Source organism: Budorcas taxicolor, chromosome 4 (genome assembly GCF_023091745.1).
Source record: "Budorcas taxicolor isolate Tak-1 chromosome 4, Takin1.1, whole genome shotgun sequence".
NCBI classification, from domain to species: Eukaryota; Metazoa; Chordata; class Mammalia; order Artiodactyla; family Bovidae; genus Budorcas; species Budorcas taxicolor.
In genome coordinates this window covers 48,238,812-48,259,592 of record NC_068913.1, presented here as the reverse complement: position 1 = coordinate 48,259,592, position 20,781 = coordinate 48,238,812, and the positions used below count along the sequence as shown (strand labels likewise).

General features: G+C 45.3%; 1 protein-coding gene across 1 annotated transcript in view; it reads left to right on the top strand.

Moving 5' to 3' along the window:
- The window catches only part of SRPK2 (SRSF protein kinase 2), a 242,983-nt gene extending 223,122 nt beyond the window's left edge, over window positions 1-19,861 (top strand). Inside the window, exons 13-18 of the mRNA XM_052639268.1 lie at window positions 1,078-1,178; window positions 1,289-1,396; window positions 5,972-6,041; window positions 6,671-6,763; window positions 7,095-7,187; window positions 18,264-19,861. Coding sequence (XP_052495228.1) covers window positions 1,078-1,178; window positions 1,289-1,396; window positions 5,972-6,041; window positions 6,671-6,763; window positions 7,095-7,187; window positions 18,264-18,448 — 650 coding nt within the window. The 3' untranslated portion in view covers window positions 18,449-19,861. The remainder of the gene's footprint in view (window positions 1-1,077; window positions 1,179-1,288; window positions 1,397-5,971; window positions 6,042-6,670; window positions 6,764-7,094; window positions 7,188-18,263) is intronic.
- The last annotated feature ends 920 nt before the right edge of the window (window positions 19,862-20,781 follow it).

The window sequence follows — 20,781 nt, the reverse complement described above, 5'->3', positions numbered from 1 at the left end:
ACCAGAGTCTGACTGACTCGGGTTGATCCATCAGTCCGAGGAACAGGTCTTGAGGGCTAAAATGTCACCCAGAGTTCTCTCGCATTTTCTGGCCCCTCCTGGGAAGCTTTGTGGGTACCCCAGGTCCTGGATGCCTCACCCACTCACTGCCCTGCTCATGGTACATGCCGCCTGGCCTTGCTGCCTGCCTGGGGTGCCAAGCTTCATACAAGAGTCTGCCCAAAAATGGTTGTTCAGTCACTAAGTCATGTCTGACCCTTTGCAATCTCCTGGATTTCCAGGCTTCCCTGTCCTTCACAGTCTCCCAGAGTTTTCTCAAACCCATGTCCCTTGAGTCAGTGATAAAATCCAACCATCTCATCCTCTGTCACCCTCTTCTCCTCCTGCCCTCAGTCTTTCCCAGCATCAGGGTCTTTTCTAATGAGTCAGCTCTTCACATCAGGTGGCCAAAGTATTGAAGCTTCTGTATCAGTCCTTCCAGTGAATATTCAGGGTTGATTTCCTTTAGGATGGACTGGTTTGATCTTCTTGCTGTCCAAGGGACTCTGAAGAGTCTTCTCCAGCACCACAGTTCAAAAGCATCAGTTCTTGGTGCTCAGCCTTCTTTATGGTCCAACTCTTAAAGAGAGTCCAACACAAACCCCTCTCCACCCCACACGCACGCACACACACATACACCTCTCCATCCTGTGGGGGAATATTCTCTCTACCCTCGAGTTTAGTAATATCACATTTCCGAGCTAGACGGAATCCAGTAGGGAACTGACGTGATCTAATGAGGAGCAGTTAAAAGTTACAGGAACTGAGCGGGCTGACTCAGAGGTGAAGGATGGGGAGTGAGGAGAATGGGCAAGTCAGTGTGCATGGGGTCTCTGGGCAGCTTGCCCTCTTGTGAAGTATTTCCCTGAGATGGAGAATTTGAGAACTTAAATTTGTTGAGTTCACCTTACAGGATTCCAGGCCTAAATGATCATCCCACTACTTTTCTAGAAAAGGAGTGTGCCCTGCAATCATTGTGTACACACATGCAAACCACTTAACCCAGGCCCTAACTGTCCTGCTGTTTACTCATGCCAGCGAAAACCCGGGCAGCCGACCTGCTGGTGAATCCCCTGGACCCACGGAATGCCGATAAGATTAGAGTTAAAATTGCAGACCTTGGAAATGCTTGTTGGGTGGTAAGTAAAGTGTTCTTTCTTTCTTTGGTTGTGATCATGTATTAGAAGATGCTTTTTCTCTTTTTTAGTGTCTGTGTTCCTCCACAGTAATGTAGTCTGTTCCCTTCCAGCATAAACACTTCACAGAAGACATCCAGACGCGTCAGTATAGATCCATAGAGGTTTTAATAGGAGCAGGTTACAGTACGCCTGCTGACATTTGGAGTACAGCATGTATGGTAAGAGCGGCCTGTGCCCTTTTCCTCCATGTAAAGGCTCATCCCTTTAGTCCCCACAGTAGGCCAATCTTACGAGTGCCCATGGCCTAAGCCTTCTGACAGGAGGTTGTCCATGGAGGGGTGGGTGGGCAAGGTTTAGAGTTGGCAGGATCCTTCTCAGGCGTGTCCTGGTGTATGTTTTGGTTTGGGCTTGTGAGAGACAACCTAGCAAGGCCCTCTGTAGCCTCCAGCTACAAACCTCCGCCATGGTAATGGACTTCACGTAGTTCCTGTTGGCTCTTGAAGTCTTGTGGGCTGTGCACAGCCTGTGTTTCCCTCACTTAGGCTGGAGAGGAAGATGAAATAGCTGTGATTTAAGGGAAGGTTTGAGGCGGTCTGACAGACCTGTTACTGGAGAGGAGAGGCTCTCCCCACATACCACTGTTTACGCTCTCTCCTGTTAAGCACAGTCTAGAAACTGTTCTGGCTCACGGCTCTAGGCCGTCTAGCCTCGTCGGAGGCACCAGCAGCTGCGTATGCTGTTTGAGTGAGTCTGGTCCCACAGGCAGCTTGGCGATGGTTTTCATCAGGGCCTCGGGCTGCCTCTTGTTTCTCTAATATACCAGAGCCTTTTTGCTGCCACTTGTGTGCGTCAAAAGTCTGGTTGTGTCTAACTCTTCCAAGTTCCACCAGTGTCTGTTCTCACTCTCTCCTTACCTGTGACCCGATGAGCATGAATAGTCCTTGTCTGTGAGCCAGTTTCAGTTTCTTTCTTGGTCCTGTTTCCTGGCCAGTTTGTCACTTTTCTTTTAGTGAGCTGAATTTGGTGGTCTTTTGTTGGAAACACGGGTGTATCTCTTGCTTCAGGTGGTGCTTCATGCTTTTCTTGTATCGTCCCCCGCCTCCCCCAGATTCTTCTCTTCTGTTTCAAGTGAGAGAGCATGTGTGTAAAGCTTGGCACTTGTCTTCTCACTGAAAAACAAAGAGTGCTGAATAAATACAACTGTCTGTGATTTAAAGGTTACTGCAGCACTCCTTGTGTGTGTGTCCTCTGATGCTAAAACAATATGAAAAAAGAAACTCTTGTCTTTCAAGTTTGCAACCAGTATGGCCAAACAGGTCTAGAACAGAAAGTATGCCTTTCTGTCCTCTGATGGGTAATGCCAGAGAATAATTTTAAAATTACATTTCTCAATAAGTATAAAAAACTGAGTCCTTGCTGTGCTGGGTATGGAGACAAATGGTTAGAAGAGCTGATGTGTGTGTCATGGTTCCTTTGAATGTAGGGAAGAAATCAGGCGCGCTCTGCAGGAGTCCAGGGGCAGGATGGGGTGGAAGGGCTGGGAGGCAGTGGGAGGCAGAGGGCAGGTCAGGAGAGGGAGGGCACTTCCGCCAGCTGGAGCTGCGGGGGAGCAGTGTTCTGTTTCTGGACATGTGAGGTCAGGCCTTACTTGTCTTCAGCTATATAGAAGGGGCTTTATGTGGGTTGTCCTGAATTACACTCTGAAAACTCTTTCAACTCTGAAATCTTGTACTTCTAATTTTGGGTGTTAAATTTTGGTGATATAACCAAGAAAAATAGGACAAGATCACAGATGTGGTAGCATAGTGTTGGAGCCGTCAGTACAGTTTTTACCAGATTATCTGTCTTGCCCTCGTGAGATACGAGTGTGCACCTCCACACCGCCCCCAGCCCTGCCAGCCTGTGTAATCACTGGGAACCGTGGCATCAGCGTTAGCACTCTCTCCATCTCCTTCTGCCTCCTCTCTTCCCAAGAAGTGAAGTCCCTCAGTGCTTCTAGAGCTGCTTATAAAGTTCTTTGTAATTAGTTTAGGGGTGATTTTCTGGGAGTAGGGCCAGCCTCCCTGGAAGTCATGACTGAGAGGTCCCATCTTGCTCTCTGTAGAGAAACCGGTACAGGTGAGGCAGTCATCACCCATCCCACTTCTGTTAAAGTTTAAATACATAACAGTGTATTAAATTCGCGACACCAAGCTGTAATAAAGCTCTGGACCGCTCTTAGTGGTAAAACCCAGGGCTCTTCATTGTCAGTGGCATCGCGTCTGAGAGACTCCAGTGGAGGGAGAGTGGTGGCTGGTGCCCGTGCTCACTGGCAAGTGCATTCGCCCCTGGCAGGGCGGAGCGCTCGTGCAGCCGCACAGGGTGGGGTGGAGCAGCTGGGTATGTCAGTGGCTGAATCTCTCGTTCTTTTCTTGAGCTTCAGCGCTCCTCCAGATGTGAGAGTGCATGATCTAAAGTGTGGTGTGGGTCCTGACATTGGTGGTTCTGCATTTGTGTGTCAGAGTCCTTGGATAGGCTCCATGGTTGTCCCCAGGCAGCGGCATAAAGACAAGGAAACGTGCCGGTCTTGACCTGCTCCACCAAGCTGCTCAGGAGTGTTCACGTCATGGATGGAAGGAATTCGTGACCTTATTTATTCAGAATGGAGTGCTTTGATACGCGATAGCATTTCAGGAAAGGGGTACCTGGTCTCCCCAGAGCCTGAAGGCAAACGCTGTTCCAGGGGAAAGCCATCTGAGGTGACTGGGCCGAGTACCGAGGGAAGAACCCAGAGTTCTACAGTATTAAACATGGACAGTAATAATAAAGGTTATATTGAGAGTAACTCCGAGAGTTGAAACCTGTGGCAAAGTACAGAGGCTAATGTTTCATTATGGTGCGCATTTATCCTGTTGTCTGTGTCCTATTTGTTAAAATCTTTTAAGCAGAAATCCTGAAATGAAAGATAGTATATTTGCTAGACTCTCGACAAAAGATACTGTATATGAAGAGATTTTTGTGTGAGTCTTTAAATTGATTTTAGAAAGAAGTATTGAGTTTAATCAGGTTGTGGCTTACGTTGAAGACAATTTGATACGTAATAAAAGAGAACGACAACATGCAGAAAAAAAGTCTTACCACGACTCAGAGAATCAGGACCTGATAACTTGCTAGGGGAGCCTTCATCTTGCCTCTTCCTTACCATTTCATTGATGGGCTTCTTCAAGTTGTATTTCCTTGGAAATACATAGATGCTAATCAAAATGGCCATCTTTACAAAATGCTGAGCTGATGTAGCTTAGTGTTAGACTGACAGAAATGCATACAAGCAGATTGAAATGGTTTTGGAAATCAATTAGCGGAATGAGGCAAAACCAAGGATGGTAAAGAGCAATTGGTGCTTTCCATGGATCCATCCCTCAACTTCCGGAGTCTTCTGCCTGCATTGGGCTTTTACCCTTTTCTCTTGGCTTGTGTCCCTGGCAAGAACACTTCTGGGCATTTACTGTGTGACCCACTCGTTGCCCTTGGGCCTGTGGCCAGGCGTGAGGTTTTTCACCCCGATCTGGGATTGCCAGTAGTGTCCATTGCTTTCTGGGTGGAGAGGGCAGGCCCTGTTCTGCGCAGACGACCCCCTTGCTCCATGCTAAGACCTGGCACATCTGGGTTCAGCTCAGACCCAGGTCTGGTTCAGGGCAGGGATCCTGAGTTCATGAACTAGTGCTCATTGCAGGGTAGCCGGCAAGAGGCTTGTCATCCTACTTCCCTCCTTTCTTTAAAAAAAATAATAATGCAAGATGAAGAGATGTGGTCCTGGGCTAAGTGCACTTGCCTTGGTTTGTGAGGGACCCCACCCCAGGCAGATGAGCCTTCCCTTGTGGGTGCCCTCCTTGCACATTGGCGATCATCAACAGAAGGGGAGAGGGTGGGCCAGTTCGGCCGGGTCTGGAGAGGGAGCGGGCAGTGCAGCAGCCACTGACCCCTGCATCGGTGAAGCAGGGATGGGCCCCTGGGGGCCTCCACAACAGCGCACTCTAATATACAAGAGAAGTAAGTATGAGGGAGACCAGAAGTGGGGTTTGGCTTATTCTTTTTAAAAAGAATTCTTTTAATCTGTTTAAATTCTTATTTAAAGTGTATTGTTTTAAAAACATGATATTTGATCAATAGAGCAGTAGCAGTTGTCATCTTTGTTTACTGTTAGCAAATTAAACTCATGGTCCTTAGACAGTTTTATAAATAAAAGATATAGACTCACTGGCAGAAATGGAAATAAATACCCCTCCTGTCACCTCAGCAGCACCCTAACCTGTACCCTTGAGGGCTGATCCTGTAACCAGGAAGCTCTCCTTGCGAGTGATCTAGGACTTCCTGGCCCAGGGTGATAGCAAGAGGGGCTTCTTTGGTTCTAGAAATTTCCTTTGGTTGAGTCAGAAATGAATGAAGTGATAAGAGTTGTTGAAAGGAACCTCCAGTTACTAAGGCACGAAGGTCTTCCCTCAGGAGGGTGGCAACACCCTCGGTCCAGGCCCATGCCAGCCTGCAGGTTGCGGGCAGGCTCTGGGCCAGACAGCCCTGGTCCCTGGAGTGTTCTGGCGAGGCCCGCACACAGCTGCTTCCTCTGAAAATATAAGAATGTTTCTGAAGCTTCTTTGAACTTTTGGGAAGAAGAAAAAAAAGCCTGATGTTGAGCCTTTAAAGGAGACTCTGGTTTGATTCAGATCCTCATAAAATGTAGGTCTCTTGTACCAGAAAACTTTGCTGGCTTGGACCCAGTCTCTGAAGCGCTTAGCATGTCATCTGTTGTATCCTAGGCATTTGAGCTGGCAACGGGAGATTATTTGTTTGAACCACATTCTGGGGAAGACTATTCCAGAGACGAAGGTAAGTATTGTTGCCTGCTGAATACCTCAGTATGGGTCTACAGAGAGTCCGGGCCTTCTGGAGAACATTGTGTTTTTGCACAAAAATAGAACTGTGTTTGGTTTTCAAACTCCAGATTCAGATGCTTTCCCTTAGAGCTTGAAGCCCCCTCAGTCACAGTGACTGGGCAGAGTCTCCCGGCACAGGTGACCCTGCAGGGAGCTTGTGGCCTCAGCCCGCCCCCTTGCAGGCTGGGAGAGGATAGGCCGGACAAACCCGAGGCCTTTCCGTGGTCCTTTTGTCCACTGATCTGCTGCCCATTTCTCTGTCCTGTTGGGGGCTGAATTTAAAACGACGGAATTCTGGCTTGAATTCCATCTGCAAACCTGCCCATCTCCATGCTTACTTGCTTGCAATGCTGGGGTGACCTGGGGTGAGCTGGCCTCAGGTCAGCTGGTTAACTGGCTGTTGACACTCCAGTCCTGAGGCCTGCCATCCCAGAAGCCTCTGCATGGATGTGCTGCAGACATTGTTGATTTGAATCTATTTCTGATTTTTTACTAATTTCGATTTTTCCCCCCCTCTTCTTTTATCCCATCCTTCCCTCTGCCCCTCCCATTCCCGTATCCTTTTTTTTCTCTCCTCCATAGACCACATAGCCCACATCATAGAGCTGCTAGGCAGTATCCCAAGGCACTTTGCTCTATCTGGAAAATATTCTCGGGAATTCTTCAATCGCAGAGGTAGTACCTCTTCTTTTTGAAAAGCGCCACGATGCAGACAGAAACGGAATAGCAGCTGCTGATGGTAGCATTAATGGTGACAAAGGCATTTGTCTTAAATTGCCAGAGCAACCCAGCAGAATTCCTGTGCTGATCTCAAAGTTGAGAGGAGACAGCATTTGGCCCCGGCTGCGGCCCCTGTGCTGTCCTCCGAGGGGCCCTGAGGCAGAGCCTGTGCTCTGTGCAGGCGGCGCTCTGTTTCTGTCTGCGCGGGCGGTAGCGGTGTCTGCATGCAGTGTACTGATTAAACTGTCGTGTGTTTCTGTTTTGCTGGCAATGTTTCCCAATGCAGATCACATAGCATTGATCATTGAACTGCTGGGGAAAGTCCCTCGAAAATACGCTATGTTGGGGAAATATTCCAAGGAGTTTTTCACCAGAAAAGGTAACGGTATTTACGTCACACTGATTTTCAGCATGATCCTCTCCCTAAGGAGACATTGTGCGTTCACATTTAGGCAGTGGATACAGATCTGGACTTTCACACCTGCGGGATTCTGCTGAAGAAACCTCTCAAGAAATAAGGAGTCGTCCGATATTTGTGGAATAAGAATTTTGTGAGAGAACAGTCTTCCGAAAATCCTTTGATCTTCTCCACACCTCTCCTTTACACTAAGCACCGGTCCATGTATTCAAGTATTTATAAAAAGAGTTTAAACGATTTTTAGAAACCAGCGATACCTGCCTTTCCATTTTCCAAGTTGTTCCTGGAGCTAGAGTGCTCTTGCAGTGGAGCAGAGCCCTCGAGAGTGGACCTGATGGCAGTCCATCTGCCTCCTAATTCACGGGCCTGAGCTGGTTTCGCAGGGGGAGTGGGCCTGCGACACCCTGTGTACCTCACATCCTTATACAGCAGATCCTGTTCTCCCGGGCCTCGCCTCACACTGTACTGTAGGTGATTTATTTTAATATTATACTTGTTGATCACCCCTTGGCATGGCCTAGAACACAGCTGTTTGCCCTGGATAGTCCCTGGTTAATGATCAATTTTTAGAAACACCCAAAAGCCCCAGGGAATTTAAGTTTACAGACCTTCCCCAGTGCCATTGTCTTTCATGTGAGCATGGATAGCCCTCTTAATTCATGGTTTTCCAGCGTAGATTTTTTTTTTTTGGTCGGGGGAGGAGTGCAATTTCCTTTAAAAAAGAACTTTTTAAAGTTGATGTGGGCAGGACATGGAGTTTCTAGAAATTTTTGCAAGTACTAGATACTCTGTCTTAACTGTTGTAGTCAAATTGATTCTCCAAATTTGGCTTACTTTCCTATGAGATAAGGCATTCTTGCACAGTAATAATGTTTTATGATTCACTTTGGTGATTTCCAGCTAACCAGTCCTGTCTTATCTTTTGAATTTCATTTCCCTGTTTTTGCATGAGGCCTGATTGCTAACCATGCCAAAGACGGTGTTTTCCTACTCCACTTACTCTGAGTGCATCGACCAGACTCTTAACTTTATTATGCTCACCCAGTGGGTAACCTGTGAAGTATGAAACTGGATGCAGTATTTTTTCTTTTTTTAAATCTCATCACAGGAAAAACAATTGTCAGGGGAAAATGTTCTTCAGACATGTATTAGTTTGGTTCTGAGAATCTTGTCTTTGAGTCTGGGTCACTCCAGCAGGTACAAAGGTCCCCTCACCACACACAGACTTTCTCGCGGTCTCAGGTTGTGCTCAGGGCAGCACATTCAATGGCAGAGCTGGGGCTGGAGCGTGGCAGGGGACTGGGCATGGCATGTCGCATTGTCCCCCAGACCACTGGGGGTCCCTTCTGGGGGTGCGCCCTCCCTCCAAGGAGGCGTGAGAGGGTGTCTGCAACCCGGGATACACTGAGAGCTGATGCCTTTATTGTTATAAGCAGGAAGACACTGTGTACATTGTGAATTTCTGGACAGCAGTATTGCTGAGAGTGGACAATTTCCTAGGAGATTTCCAGAAAATGTTATTTGAACATAGTTGAAGCAAAAGGAAGCTCTGGATTATTTTGGCCTGGGATGGCATGACTTGGGGAGTTGTGTTTATTTTAATCACAGTAGACTCCTTCCACAGTTTGGAACGTTTTCAGAGCCTGTAGATGGCCTGAGCCCCATGGGGACTTGCCTGGGAGATGACCTGCCCCAGCCACAGCCTTCCGCCACGTCAGGTGCGGGTGTGAGGGGAGGGCGGCCAGAGCAGCAGCCTGATGTGCTGCGCAGTGTGGGCCTGTGGGCGCCCCAGAGGCGGAGGGGGAAGGCCCGGGAGGGCTCTCATCCCCACCTCAGGAATCAGCTGTGCCAATGACCAGCAGCCAGCAAGGTGCACAGGGGCTTTTCCTTTCGTTGTGCTGCTGCTTCCCATTGGCTCTGTAGCAACAAGGGACCAGCACTGTGCATAGTGGGGAAGAAGCTGAAGAGGGACAAAAGGTGGGGCCTTGAATGACGAGAAAATGAAGTCAGGCAAATGATTTGAAAGGTGCCTCTGCTCACAGCCTGTGCACTAGTTTGCTCATGGAGACCCTGCTTGGAGACCCTTGCTCCTCTTGGGCTTTGCCTCTGATCTGAGCTACAGGCAATGGGGGGTGAAAGCTGCCAAGTCCCAACCCAGAGCCAGTGGTGGGCCTGGAGCCCTCTCCTCACTGCACCTGTGGGGCTCCTTCAACAGATGTTGGTAAGTGATGCTGGGGTCCTGATGTGCCCAGTGGTTGAGTCTGGCTCAGGACACTCTGTCCAGTGTCCTGGCTTTCACACTGGCCTTCCCGTAGTGCCCTTACTCCTCGGACAGCGGGAACACTGCCTGCACCCAGAGGGGAGTATAAAGTGCTCATGTGGACCTTGCTGCTCCAACGTCACATTGTCGTGTGTGTGTGTTGTGGAGATTGTGTGGCTGGGCTCTTGTTTGAAGAGCATGTTTGAAGGTGACCTGCGGAGTTGAAGGGCATCTGGCGTCCTCGGTAGAGGTAGACTGACACGGACCTGACTTGTGTTACTCTGGCAACTAGAGTCCTTTTCTCCTTCCTTTGGATCATTTGGTAGGAAATCCCCTACAATGACTGGGAATGGGGACTGAAATTCTTTCCTGATTATTATTGCTCTGTAGTAACTCTGAAACTCATGAGGGATTTAGGGCTTTCACAGAACTCATGGGAATAGTATGATGATGAGTGGGAGTCTGTCATGAAGTTGATTTCACTGTGTCCCTTGGGATGAGGGGGATGACTGGCTGTAGTTAAAACATGTGCTGGCATGCCTCCACCAGTAAGGGGAGTGTATGTATGTTTTAGAAATACTGGGATCTTAAATGGGTCCATTTAAAATTTCTTCTAAAATAGCTTTGTGCCAGAACTGGTAGAGAAAGGTGAAATTGAAAACTGCCATTCCTTTGCTTATGCCTCTTTGGAGAGCAGGGGGCTCGAGAGGGCCGAGCGGCAGCCTCCTGCTCTCCGTCCTCCCCGTCCTCCTGGGCAGGAAGCACATCTCACCCCCACCCGACGCTGAGGAGGAGGAGCGGGCTGTGTGCCTTACCGCTAAAACTGAGGTGCAGCTCAGTGGCATTATCTTGCTTAAAATTTCAGGATAAAATAACTGCTACTGGTTTGAATTGTTTCTTGGTCAGGCATTTTGAAATTGAGGTGGATTTTTTTGGCCAGAAATGTAATTACTGTTCTCACCATATTAGGATTTAATGTTACACTCTTTCCTTGGAGTGTGGGACTAGCCTCAAAGATATATAAGAAAAGCCATCTTGGCTTGTGTGTCAAGGTGTGGCCCAGCAGAAGTGAGCGCCTCTGTGGATCTTGTCCCCCTGCTGACTTGTCTTGGTCTGGGTGTCGGTATGGGTTCCTCCAAACCTGTGCCTGACCCCTAAAGGTGGCAGTGTTAGGAGCAGGGCTGTTAGAAGATGCATCAAGTTACGAATGGTGTAGCACCCTATGGAGCCACCTGGAGAGCCCGCTGGCCCCCCGCCACCAGAGGACACAGAGCCTCTGCCCTGGAAGAGGGCCCTCCCCCGCCCACACTGGCGCCTGCCTCGAGGACGATGAGGAGTCAGGTTGTTGCTGTCAGCAGCCTGCGTGGACTAAGGCACGAACCTAGGAAAGTGATGGCGAGAAAAACAGAACAGCCAGCAGCACACCTCATTGTTCTGCCAAACAGGTATTCTGTGGTTAAACAGTGACAGCCATCATTTTAGTAAAAGCTGCATATTGAGGATGGAAATATCAGAGGAGATGGTTATCTTTAAAAAGAAAAAGCTGCTTGATTCTAGATGAGGGTGTTGAGTGTGCTGTAATATATGTGACTGATAGTATGTGTCAGACCAGAGACATTTTAAGTACAGTGGGAAATTTCAGAGCATGCACGAAACTCATGTGTAGTCAAAGGACCACATTTGTAGGCACACCTTCAGGGTAAGTGAGGTCCAGTAGAAGGAGGAGAAAAGTGCAGGAGAGGGTGAAACTCAGGAGCTGGGTTTTTAGTCTTTTTTTTTTTTTTTTAATTCTTCTGGCTGCATCTCTCCGCTTGTGGGATCTTAGTTCCATGACCGGGGATAGAAGCTGGGCCCTGGCAGTGAGAGTGTGGGGTACCAACCACTGGACTGCTAGGAAATTCTCAGGAGCTGGGTTTTAGTAGAGGTACTATTCTTGATTTTTAATGTTCAGATGAAACTTTCTAGGTTGATTTTTAACTTATCTCCAGAATTACCAAAAAATCATCACATTCTCTTATTTCTGTGAAGAGAAAAGCTCCTGTGTGGTGTTTGGCCTGCACTAGCTGGGCACTGCCCCACGTGATCTGCTTAGTTTCAAGTTTAAAACCTTGATCATAGCGTTTCCATGTGGCATACGCAGTGAAGACAGGAGGTAGCCCAGGTCACTTACAGTGGTTTGTAAACTTGAGGGCCGCCTGGCCTGGCAACACTGGGGAGGAAGGCCGAGGCGTCAGTCGAGGCCCTGCTGAGATGGGCCTGCAGGTGCGTGTCGGCTCGGCTGAGCTCAGTGGGCGCTTGATTCTGCAGATAACTAGGATAAAGTGTCTTCATACTTGTGAGTCTTAAAGCCTTTGAAAGATAAACTGCTTTAACTCTGATTTTATTGGGAGCATTAATTCTGTGTTATAAGAAGTCTGGTTTTTCCTCTCTGTGATAAACTCTCAGGACCTGAGCTGTGTGTGAGCAGGGGCTGGGGCTGCCAGAGGAAGTGGGGTTCTGTCCACAGTAGGTACATTTGAAGTCTTCACTGGAGTCCCAGTCTTTGCTGTAGGTGGCCTTCGTGAGCTGGAAGCAGGGTGGGAGTTGTCCTTGCGCTGAGCCAGTCCTGGTGATGCCTGTCGTCCCACAGGTCCCCCCAGGGAGGCTGTGTGACAGAGCTCACCCACAAGAGTTGTGGCAGGAGATAGTGTGATGATGTCACAGGCCATCTGTGTGACGCAGCCCAGAGCAAAGGCGCGAGGAAGATAACAAGCCATGTTGAGACTAAGTTTCAGTCACTGTTTAACTACTTAAATTTGAGCATGTGGTTTAAAAAAAAATGGCAATGAAATTGTTACAGCATGTTCAGGTAAATTCTGTCATAGTTCATCCCATTCATTCCTGTCATTTATTCTGAGCTCCTCAGTAGTGAGTTGTTTTTACCGCATACTTAAACAGCCTTGGGAATTCTTTTTTAAAGTTATTTTTTGGGTGAGTTTTCCGCCAGTTTTTCAGTAACAGTTTTATTGAGGTGTAATCTACATACCATACAATTCACCCTTTCAAAGTGTGCAGTTCAGTAATTTTTAGTATATTCACACAGTTACGCAAATGTTACTGTTGTCTAATTTTAGAACATTTTCATTACCTCAAAAAGAAACCCTGGGGTTGTTAGCACTTCCCCTCCATCCTCCCACCATCAGTTCAGTTCAGTCGCTCAGTCGTGTCCTACTCTGCGACCCCATGAATCGCAGCATGCCAGGACTCCCTGTCCATCACCAACTCCCGGAGTTCACTCAGACTCACATCCATCGAGTCAGTGATGCCATCCAGCCATCTCATCCTCTGTCGTCCCCTTCTCCTGCCCCCAATCCCTCCCAGCATCAGAGTCTTTTCCAGTGAGTCAACTCTTCACATGAGGTGGCCAAAGTACTGGAGTTTCAGCTTTAGCATCATTCCTTCCAAGGAAATCTCAGGGCTGATCTCCTTCAGAATGGACTGGTTGGATCTCCTTGCAGTCCAAGGGACTCTCAAGAGTCTTCTCCAACACCACAGTTCAAAAGCATCAATTCTTTGGCGCTCAGCCTTCTTCACAGTCCAACTCTCACATCCAGTCATGACCACTGGAAAAACCATAGCCTTGACTAGACGGGCCTTAGTCGGCAAAGTAATGTCTCTGCTTTTGAATATGCTATCTAGGTTGGTCATAATTTTTCTTCCAAGGAGTAAGTGTCTTTTAATTTCATGGCTGCAGTCACCATCTGCAGTGATTTTGGAGCCCCCAAAAATTAAGTCTGACACTGTTTCCACTGTTTCCCCATCTAAGTGATGGGACTGGATGCCATGATCTTTGTTTCCTGAATGTTGAGCTTGAAGCCAACTTTTTCACTCTCCGCTTTCATTTTCATCAAGAGGCTTTTTAGTTCCTCTTCACTTTCTGCCATAAGGGTGGTGTCATCTGCATATCTGAGGTGATTGATATTTCTCCCAGCAATCTTGATTCCAGCTTGTGTTTCTTTCAGTCCAGCGTTTCTCATGATGTACTCTGCATATAAGTTAAATAAGCAGGGTGACAATATACAGCCTTGACATACTCCTTTTCCTATTTGGAACCAGTCTGTTGTTCCATGTCCAGTTCTAACTGTTGCTTCTTGACCTGCATACGGATTTCTCAAGAGGCAGGTCAGGTGGTCTGGTATTCCTATCTCTTTCAGAATTTTCCACAGTTTATTGTGATCTGCACAGTCAAAGGCTTTGGCACAGTCAATAAAGCAGAAATAGATGTTTTCTGGAACTCTCTTTCTTTTTCAATGATCCAGCAGATGTTGGAAATTTGATCTCTGGTTCCTCTGCCTTTTCTAAAACCAGCTTGAACATCTGGAAGTTCATGGTTCATGTATTGCTGAAGCCTGGCTTGGAGAATTTTGAGCATTCCTTTACTAGCGTGTGAGATGAGTGTCAATCCTGGTCTACTTTCTGTCTATGAATTTGCCTATTCTGGATTTTTTCATATAGTTGGAATCATAAAGTATGTTGTAAGGGCTCCTTTCATTTACTCTCATGCTTTCCAAGTCCATCCATGGGTAGCGTTAATCAGTACTCCATCCTTTTTTTCGTGTGACTAGACCTCCTCGGATTTTCCCGTTCACCAGTTGATGGACATTTGGGTTGTTCCCACCTTTTGGCTGTGAACATTAATGTACAAGTTTTTGTGTGGGTATAATGTTTTCATTTCTCTTGAATGTGCATGTGATATTTGAGTTACAAAGGTTTTTACTTTTTTATGAAGTTCAGTTTTCTGTTTCTTAATTTTGTTACTTGTGCTTTTGATATTTTAATCTAACATCTAAGAAACTCTATCTACTTCAAGGTCATGAAAATTTATTTTTCTGTTTTCTTCTAAAAACATATGGCTATAGCTCTTCTGCTTAGGTCTAGGATCCATTTCAGTTAATTTTTATTTATGTGGGAGGTAGGGTTCATTTAGAATTTGACCTTGAATATTTACTTACATGTACTTTGTAGGAAATTATTCAAAATTATTAAGTTTTTTGTCTTCTTTAGTACCTGTATCTACTGATAGATTTCCTTTCTCTGTGTATGCTACTGAAATTTGTCATAATTTATTTTATATCATGGTTTCTTTTTTAGTTACCAATAATACAGTACCAGGATTTTGTTTTATAGTCCCCTGTGTGTGGTATAAAACCTCACATGCTTGTATGTTTAATTCTGGAATGTTATAATCTCATAGGCAAAATAGTACATTTTCCTTCATAAGTCACCTAAAATAATACTCCAGAGAAGAGGAACAGAAGTGTTTAATATTTTTCCTTAGCAAGAACTCATAGCCAAGGGTTGGCATGCGGAGTGGCCCACCTGAACCTTTACTTTAAGGGAGGGTCCCTCTTTCAGGCCTGTTGCCATCAGTCTTCCTCAGTGTGTATGTGTCAGGGAGGTTCTGCCCACAGAGCAGGTCAGGAAGCCTGAGAGGCAGTGCTGCCCATCTGGCCTTGCTGGCACCCAGGTGGCCTGCATGTGTGTGAGAGCTTGATGCCTAGGGACGGTTAAGTGTTATTCGGCATTCTTTAAGAAGGAAAGGGTTGGAAACGGTTTAAGAAGTAAAGACTGTCACAGTCAAGTGTTTTGGTATTGGCACAATTTGTTTCAACAAAACATATCTTGATATATTTTCCTAAGGGAAAAAATTGCCAAGGTGTAAAAGCTATTTGTACAATAGGACAGATAGTAAAAAATAATTTTTTTAATGTTTTAGTATCTGATGGTTTTATTTTTGTTTTGTATTATACATGGTGGGAATGGGGTGGCTGTGTTTCTTAAGTGTTACGAGTCAGACTGGAGCTGATGAGTGGACTTGAGGCCCTCACTTATCAAAGGAGCCTTTTCTTGGCAGTTCTAGGAATGTGTGTTGCTCAGTCGTGTCTGACTCTTTGCGGTCCTATGGACTGCAGCCCATCATCCTCCTCTGTCTGTGGGATGTCCCAGACAAGAATCCTGGGGTTGGTTGCCATATCCTTCTCCAGGGGATCTTCCTGACCCTGGGATTGAACCCGTGTCTCCTGGGTCTCCTGAATTGCAGGTGGATTCTTTACCCCTGAGCCACCAGGAAAGCCACTGCATGTATGAATTTGTGTGAGTTTGGGAGCTTAGGGTTTGTTTTTAAGTAATTTCTATTAACTGTTTATAAGATAGCGCTGCTGCTGCTTATGCAGTTGAACACAAGTTGTACATACGATGACAGGGTGAGGTGAGTACATTACCTGTGTTTCTTGGCGTTGTAGAGTTTTCCCACCTACCTTCATAATCCACATATTTGTTCATTTTAGAGGCAACACACTATTTTTTTATTGCAATATTGCTGTGTATTCAGTATCTTTGTTCATTCAGTTTTCTGTGTGGGTTTACCTGGCCAGAAGTATGTCAGATATTCTAGAATTTCTTTTGGAATCATCTTTATCAGTTTATAGTATAGCTTTCCTGCCTTGTATGGTTTTCCTGTTACTATGCAGATTTTAAGGCATCTCTCATGGTGAAGCAGCTCTCCTTTCATGGAAGATTGTGTGTACTTGGATGCCTGTTCATGGAGCTTAGTCTGAGAATGGCATCCTCAGGAGTAGATTCCCAGTTCTGAGCAGCTCGTGCTCAGCAGTTGCTCTTATTTGCAAACCTGGAGAGTGCTTATTCCACTAAGTACAGAAGAATGTCCCCCATGGAGCTGGTTTTGCCATGTGGTGTGTGTGCTTCCATAGTTTGCTCTAACGTTGTCCTGGTGACGTCAGCAGTCACTACAGAGTCAGCGGAGCTGCATTAGAGAGGATGCGGAAAGAGGAAGAAGCGACCTTAAACAGAGCTGAGGTCTGGGGGCGCCTGCTTTCCATCTTTATGGCTCTTTGAAAATTACTCTTGGGATCATTTATAGAACATAGTTTTGGTTTTTTGGCCCTGCCAGGCAGCATACAGACCTTAGTTCCCCAATCAGGGTTTGAACCCATGCCCCCTGCACTGGGAATGTGGAGTCTTAACTTCCAAACCGCCAGGAAAGTCCCTAGAATGTAGTTGACTTTTGTTACTACTTAACATGTGGCCATACAGTTTCTACCATGTTACTGAGTAATATTAAATAATATTCATCAAGTATATGTACGGGGTCTGGCTGTGTTTTTGACCACAGTTCTCTGATGACTGAATACTTATAGTTTGGTGAGTATGTAATATAATTTTGCAGTGAGCATATTTGGGGGCCAGGGTTTATTTCCCTAGGTAGCATTCCTACAGCAGGAGTTCCTGGGTGAAGGGGTGGACATTCATTGGTTGCTCCCACTTACACGTGCAGAGACTGTCTCTTGCTCCTCTCAGGTGGCGGGCGGCTGCCGCTTGGTCTCCATGCTTGGCTCTGTCCCTGTCCGCATGTGGGAGTCAGGAACTGACCTAAACCCTCTCCCTTTCCCAGAGAGACAGTCTTGTGATTTCTTTGTTCAGAACTGTGTGCACATCATGACAACCCTGTAGACAGACCAGTTCATAAGAATGTAGGTTGAAAGCATCTCGGCCAAAAGGAAGTCGTTATGGGGTAATTACAAGTGGTTTTTCCTTTTGTTTTTTTACATTGTGATACTGTCTTTTGGGATATTCTTTTACCATCTCTGTGATTAAAGAAAGAGGAGGGGTGTGCATCTACTCTGAGTCACAGACCAGGCCTCCTGAGACCTTTGTGAGCACAGGCCCAACCCTCTGTGGGCACATGTTGTGTGCTAGCCGCCTGCTCTGTCCAGGCCACAGCGGGCATCCCTGGAGGGAGCAACTGGCCCAGCCCGTGTGCGAGGGGCCTGTCAGCAGCCTGGGCCCCAGGGCATGGAGGTGGCCTCGCGGTGTGCAGGTCCTGTGGGACCTCCTGTGAACATTTGCAGCAGGGAAAATGAGTTATTCTTCATGACAGTCATCCTGTCCTTTTTACTTAGAATGACTTTTTTTCCTATTATGAAAAAGGCTATTACAGTTCCCAGACCATTTACTAGCATGTCAGTCACTCTGTCTGACATGAAGAGGGCTGTTCATGACTGGCACTTTTCATACTGCAGTTAGAACATTTTGAAAAGGATAACTTAAGGCTTTTTATAAATTGATGTCTGATAGATTTTAGAACAGATTTGTGGAGATCAGTGGGATTTTGATTTGGGTGGACTCTAGAGTTGTGCTGTCCAGTGGCTACTTGTAGCTGTTTAAATATTAAGCCTCTGTTCCTTAGTCACCAGCTCCATCCCGAGTGCTCAGTAGCTGTGTTGAGCTGGTAGCGACCATATTGGACAGTAGAGATAAAGTGCTGATACATCTCTGCCATCACCCAAAGTTCTCTTCATTAGCGCTCTTCCAGATGGAAAGATTACCCTTTCTTTTCATGGTAACCTACAGAAAAAAAGCAGTCTATTTTAAGGAGTTTAAAATAGCATGTATCTTAAAGCTTTTTCTAAGCAAGTAAGCAAATTGCAAAGAGTCCCAAGTTGAAGAGTACCTGGATCCATCCTAGCAAATGAAAATATTCTGAGTGTCCTCAGCATGCTCCGCTTATTGAAAGAACCTGGAACTGATACAGATGAATATTTCCCTTTTAAATGAACCCCTGTTTACATTCACCAGGCTTCCTTAGTGGGGAACCTGGCCTTTATTGTCGTGTAGTGTTGCAAAGGTAAGTATCTGCTTGATTGTGAAAAACTCAGCTGGACCAGCAATGGGAAATGCACTTTAGAAGTTTTCTTGACATTGCCTGTTCTTCCCTGTAGGAGAACTGCGGCACATCACCAAACTGAAGCCCTGGAGCCTCTTTGATGTACTTGTGGAAAAGTATGGCTGGCCCCATGAAGATGCTGCACAGTTCACAGATTTCCTGATCCCGATGCTAGAAATGGTTCCAGAAAAACGAGCTTCAGCAGGCGAATGCCTTCGGCATCCTTGGTTGAATTCTTAGCAGAATCTGCACTCGCCCATTCTGAGCTGGCACACATTGTCCAGCGCATTTGGCCCTAAAGGGGGACTCTCATTCTTAACAGGATTACAAGTGAGCTGGCTTCATCCTCAGACCTTTATTTTGCTTTGAGGTACTGTCATTTGACGTTTTGCTTCTTGTGCACTGTGATCCTGGGGAAGGGCAGTCTTTTGTCTTCAGCTTAGTAGTTTACTGACCCACTTTTCTTCTGAAAACAATAACATGTCTCTAAGCATTGTTTCTTGTGTTGTGTGACATTCAAATGTCATTTTTTTTTGAACGAAAAATACTTTCCTCCTTGTGTTTTGGCAGGTTTTGTAACTATTTATGAAGAAATATTTTAGCTGAGTACTATATAATTTACAATCTTAAGAAATTATCAAGTTGGAACCAAGAAATAGCAAGGAAATGTACAATTTGATCTTCTGGCAAAGGGACATCATTCCTGTATTATAGTGTATGTAAATGCACCCTGTAAATGTTAATTTACATTAAATATGGGATGGGGACTCAAATTTCAGAAAAGCTACCCAGTCTTGAGTGCTTTGTAGCCTAAGTTGCATGTAATGGACTTTTAACTGCTCCAAGGAGTTGTGCACACTTTTCATTCCATGACAGTCCTTTTGCATTGGATTTTAAACAGCCGGGTCTAGGTTATGTCATTCCCTGTATGGCACTTTAAAGAAAGGACATGCTTCTCATTCTGAAATACACATTATAGTTTAGTGGTCCCATTCGTATTTTTGCATATTTTTAATTAAAAGTACTTTTAAGGAAAAAGAGCAATTTCCCTTTAAAAATGTGGTGGCCCAGTACCACGTGGTGTTGCTTCCTCCAGGCACTGTAAGTTAAACTCTACATAGATTAAATTGGACACAAGAAATATGTTTAGTGTGTGGAATGAAAAAATACACATATATTTTTTGGAAAAGCTTATTTGTGTTTGTCTAGAACCAAGGTATGGTATATACAACTTGCAGTGCAATGGGAAGAAAGAATACTAACATCTCAGAGAAAACGGGGACTACGTTCATTCCAGAGACAGTTTTGTGTGTGGCTACAACAAATTTTACTAGCTTTTTCATTGTCTTTCCATGCACTGAAGTTGAGAAAATGATTTTCCCTTTGCAGGTTGCACACAATTTTGTTTAAGGATTTCCTTCAAATTGTAGAAACCAGGACACAAACCATAGTAGGCAATACAATTTTAGAATGTAATATATAGAGGTACATTTAGCCTCTTTTAGAAATCAGTGGATTGAATGTTGTTTTTTTTTTAAATTTTACATTCCTCAAGGTGCCTCGTTTTTCTTGACTTTGTCCATTAACATTTATCCATATGCCTTTGCAATAACTAGATTGTGAAAAGATAACAAGTGTTGTAACAATAATCCATTGTTTGAGGTGCTTGCAGTTGTCTTAAAAATTAAAGTGTTTTGGTTTTTTTTTCCCAGACATTGCCTTGGTCATTGGCCTGTATTTAAAGTGATAGAAACAAACATTTGCTATCCTTTTAATGTAGTATAACCGGAATTAAAGGAAATATCAGCATTCTTGTTGAAAGAAATGTAGAACATATGCATCAAGGCTTAATATGAGGAAAACATTCATTGTTTGTAAGGGGTATGACATGGGTCTAAAAAACATGCTGTAGTATAGATTCAGTACCTAGAATTTCTGTGAACCTTTTCCATTCATATTTCATCAAAACCATGCAAATTACATTTTGAGCATTGTCAGTTTTATTTTTTTAAACTATTCACTGTGAGGGAATGAGACACATAATTCTTCTCTTAGAAGTCAGCATTAGATCGTATTGCTGTGAGGTGGAAGATAGCATTCATTTATGTGATGTGGATGCTAAATTTTTCTAATGAGGCTGTAGGTTACCTTGTAGGTTCTGTGAAAGATAGTGGCTGTAGACCAGTGATGCCATCCATGACGTGCACAGGAACCATTCTCACGAGAACCACGGAATACATGTATGTCTTCCCTAAGTCTATATGAATTTTTATCAGGGTTATAGCACACTTGAATAGCTTGTCTAATACAGTTTTGGCTCATGTTAGGAAACAGTCTAGATTACTGTTACTTTTGTTAGGATCTGTCACTTATAAAATAGCCTACTAGTTTACAAATGTAAAAGCAATGGTTCTAGAAAGAATATACAAGGGTATTAGGTATAGTTTGGTTTTTAGCAGATTCTTGGTGGCTTGATGATGATGAATGCACATAAGCTCAAAGAGAATCACTGGTTATGCAAAACACTGCAGCCAGCTCAGTGATTTTAGTTGAATGTCCTGTCTTTTCCTTTC